Source organism: Arachis ipaensis, chromosome B03 (assembly GCF_000816755.2).
Source record: "Arachis ipaensis cultivar K30076 chromosome B03, Araip1.1, whole genome shotgun sequence".
Taxonomy (NCBI): Eukaryota; Viridiplantae; Streptophyta; class Magnoliopsida; order Fabales; family Fabaceae; genus Arachis; species Arachis ipaensis.
Genome location: NC_029787.2, coordinates 30,898,907 through 30,901,342, shown reverse-complemented (window position 1 = coordinate 30,901,342; position 2,436 = coordinate 30,898,907). Strand labels below are relative to the sequence as shown.

The 2,436-nt window shown below is 34.0% G+C and overlaps 1 protein-coding gene across 1 annotated transcript in view; it reads left to right on the top strand.

The window, feature by feature from the left end:
• Positions 1,767-2,436, top strand: part of LOC107634363 (expansin-A12) — a 2,315-nt gene continuing 1,645 nt past the window's right edge. Inside the window, exon 1 of the mRNA XM_016337880.2 lies at positions 1,767-2,017. Coding sequence (XP_016193366.1) covers positions 1,861-2,017 — 157 coding nt within the window. The 5' untranslated portion in view covers positions 1,767-1,860. The remainder of the gene's footprint in view (positions 2,018-2,436) is intronic.

Here is a 2,436-nt window from a genome sequence, read left to right as displayed (position 1 = left end):
CCACATCCCCCAATTTTCCCCTTTCAGCGCGGCCGAACCTGTCTTTTGTGAAGTCTTCCTCAATCGTCGGTGTCAATCCAAGTTAGCGTCGCTGCCGCGCCGGTCAGCACCAAGTGGCTCCCCGAAGACGTCACAGCGTCGCCGCTTCTGCTGCATGTAACCGGCAGCCAGGTTGAAGACACATCCATTCCTCCGACGAACCACCCGACGGCGCCTCCTGTTGCTTTGCCTCAATGCACACGCGGTGGAAGTGTCCCTGCCTCGGCGAAGAACTACACAAAGGCAATTGAAGTTGCCAGGAATATCAATGAGAAGGTAACATCACTGAAAAAATCTTTCATATTGAGAATCATGCACTGTAATTGGGCAGCATCAATTAAAATTCAAGAGAAAGTGTTTTTTCCCCCGAATTATGGTTGTCTTTTCATTTTTTTCGAAGGTATTAAACCATGGGGGTCTTAAGTAAAACTAGTTACTAACCATGGGCATTGAGTATGCATTTTCTATCCTAAGAGGCTCTAAAGTGAAAATTGGAAGCAGTGACAGAAGCATCTTATTTTTTGCTTTTATACATTTTATAATTCATTTGGCCTTCTCTTTTCTCTATGGATTTCTAGATGATCCTTGCTTTTAGTTGTATTGTAACTGCAAATCATTTACTTGGTCCTGTATATTGGCAAGTTTAGTTAGTTTAAATTTATTTGGGCTGGATAAGAAATAATGCGCGCGCATACATGTTAATTGTGTCTTTAGTATTATAGTAATTCATTTGATTAATAGATGTTGCTGTTGAATTACTTTATGTGTTCAGAGTGTTGTACCTGTGACTTAGTTGATCTTAAAGAAATAAAAGGTGAAACTTGGAATTTTTTATGGCTGAATCGATTATTGGTTTATAAGTTAGCCCTTAACAGGTGCAATGGATTAAACTCTCATAAAATGAGTGTGTCTTCCGATGAAAGTTAATTTCTATGTACGGTCCCATAGTTGAAATTATATGTATGGTTATCCCAAATCTGAATTTTTTTTATTTAGTTCAGTATTTTTTATGTTAGGAAAAAAATAGATAGTTTAATTTTTAAAAGGATTAGGCTAAGGATAGTTTTTGTCCAATATAACAAAAAGAATATTTAAGTCTTTTTATAAAATTAAATAAAAAATATTTTTTATTTTTATTAAAGTATAAAGATAGTTTAGTAGAAGTATTGAAATGATTTAGACAATGAATAATAGCTCAAATGGCATAGTCTCTCCATACTCAATTAAGAGGTTGCGGGTTCGAATCTCCTATCTTTGGTAAAAAGAAAAAAGTATTAAAATGATTTAAATTTAAAAAAGAAAAAATTGATTAATGACGTGGAAAATATAATCCACACGTCGTGTTTTAATTTGTCCACATTTTTATCGTATTGATACGTATGAATTTATTATCGTACCGAAGCAAACACTTCTATAAATTTGTCATAGAGCAAGGGCAGAGTTCGTTGATTTTAATTAGAAGAGGAGGGTATTGAAAACTTTGCGGTGGCAGCAAGCCATTGCATGTGCTTGCATATCATCTTGTCCGGAAATTCAGCAGTCCAGCCAGCCGTACATGTCTTCCGTACTTCACAGAATGTACAAAGGAAAAACGCGTTTTCAATTCCTTCATCATAATTCCTCGATATTCCATCAAAGTTTAGTTAAATATCAGATCCAATTAATTTTATATATAATCACCGACAACCGCGTTTTCAAATCTTATAAAACCGGGGGCACTTTCTCCAAGGATTATATACATACACCATACTTAGTATCTTCTGTTTTGAGGTGGTAAAAAAAAAAAGCGATTCAGCAAGAAAAGCAGTTTGTCTAGTGAGAATGAAAATGGCGCCTCTTATTATGATTTCATCATGTTTCGTTTGGAATCTCTTTATGGTTCTTATCGGAGTAAGTGTTAGTGTCCCTGTTGAAGCTAAATCTTGGCTTAAAGCTCATGCAACCTTCTACGGGGCCAATCAAAGTCCCATCAGCCTCGGTATGTTACTTTTTAACACACGCTACATAGTGTCACAAATTATATATATGAAATACTAGAGGATCATTAAAATGTATTTTTTTGTTAGCAGTTAGTTAATTATTAATATTTAAAAATGAAAATTAAAATACATTATTAAATTATTAAATTGATAACTAAAGGTAACGATCGAAAATAATAAATTCTTATAACTATATAATATTTCTCGTTATATATACATACATGATAAATATTTCGGGCATAGCGCTCATCAAATATAGAAAGATCCTTGTATAGACGATATTCTTGTGAGTTGATCTAACCTATTCTTGCAGTCTGATAAGTGAGCAAAATAAGATATCAAGGCCTTTCCTTACCTTTTTTTCTTTTACGGTAATTATGACTTTGGAAAATAAAAAATATATATTAAATATAACCGT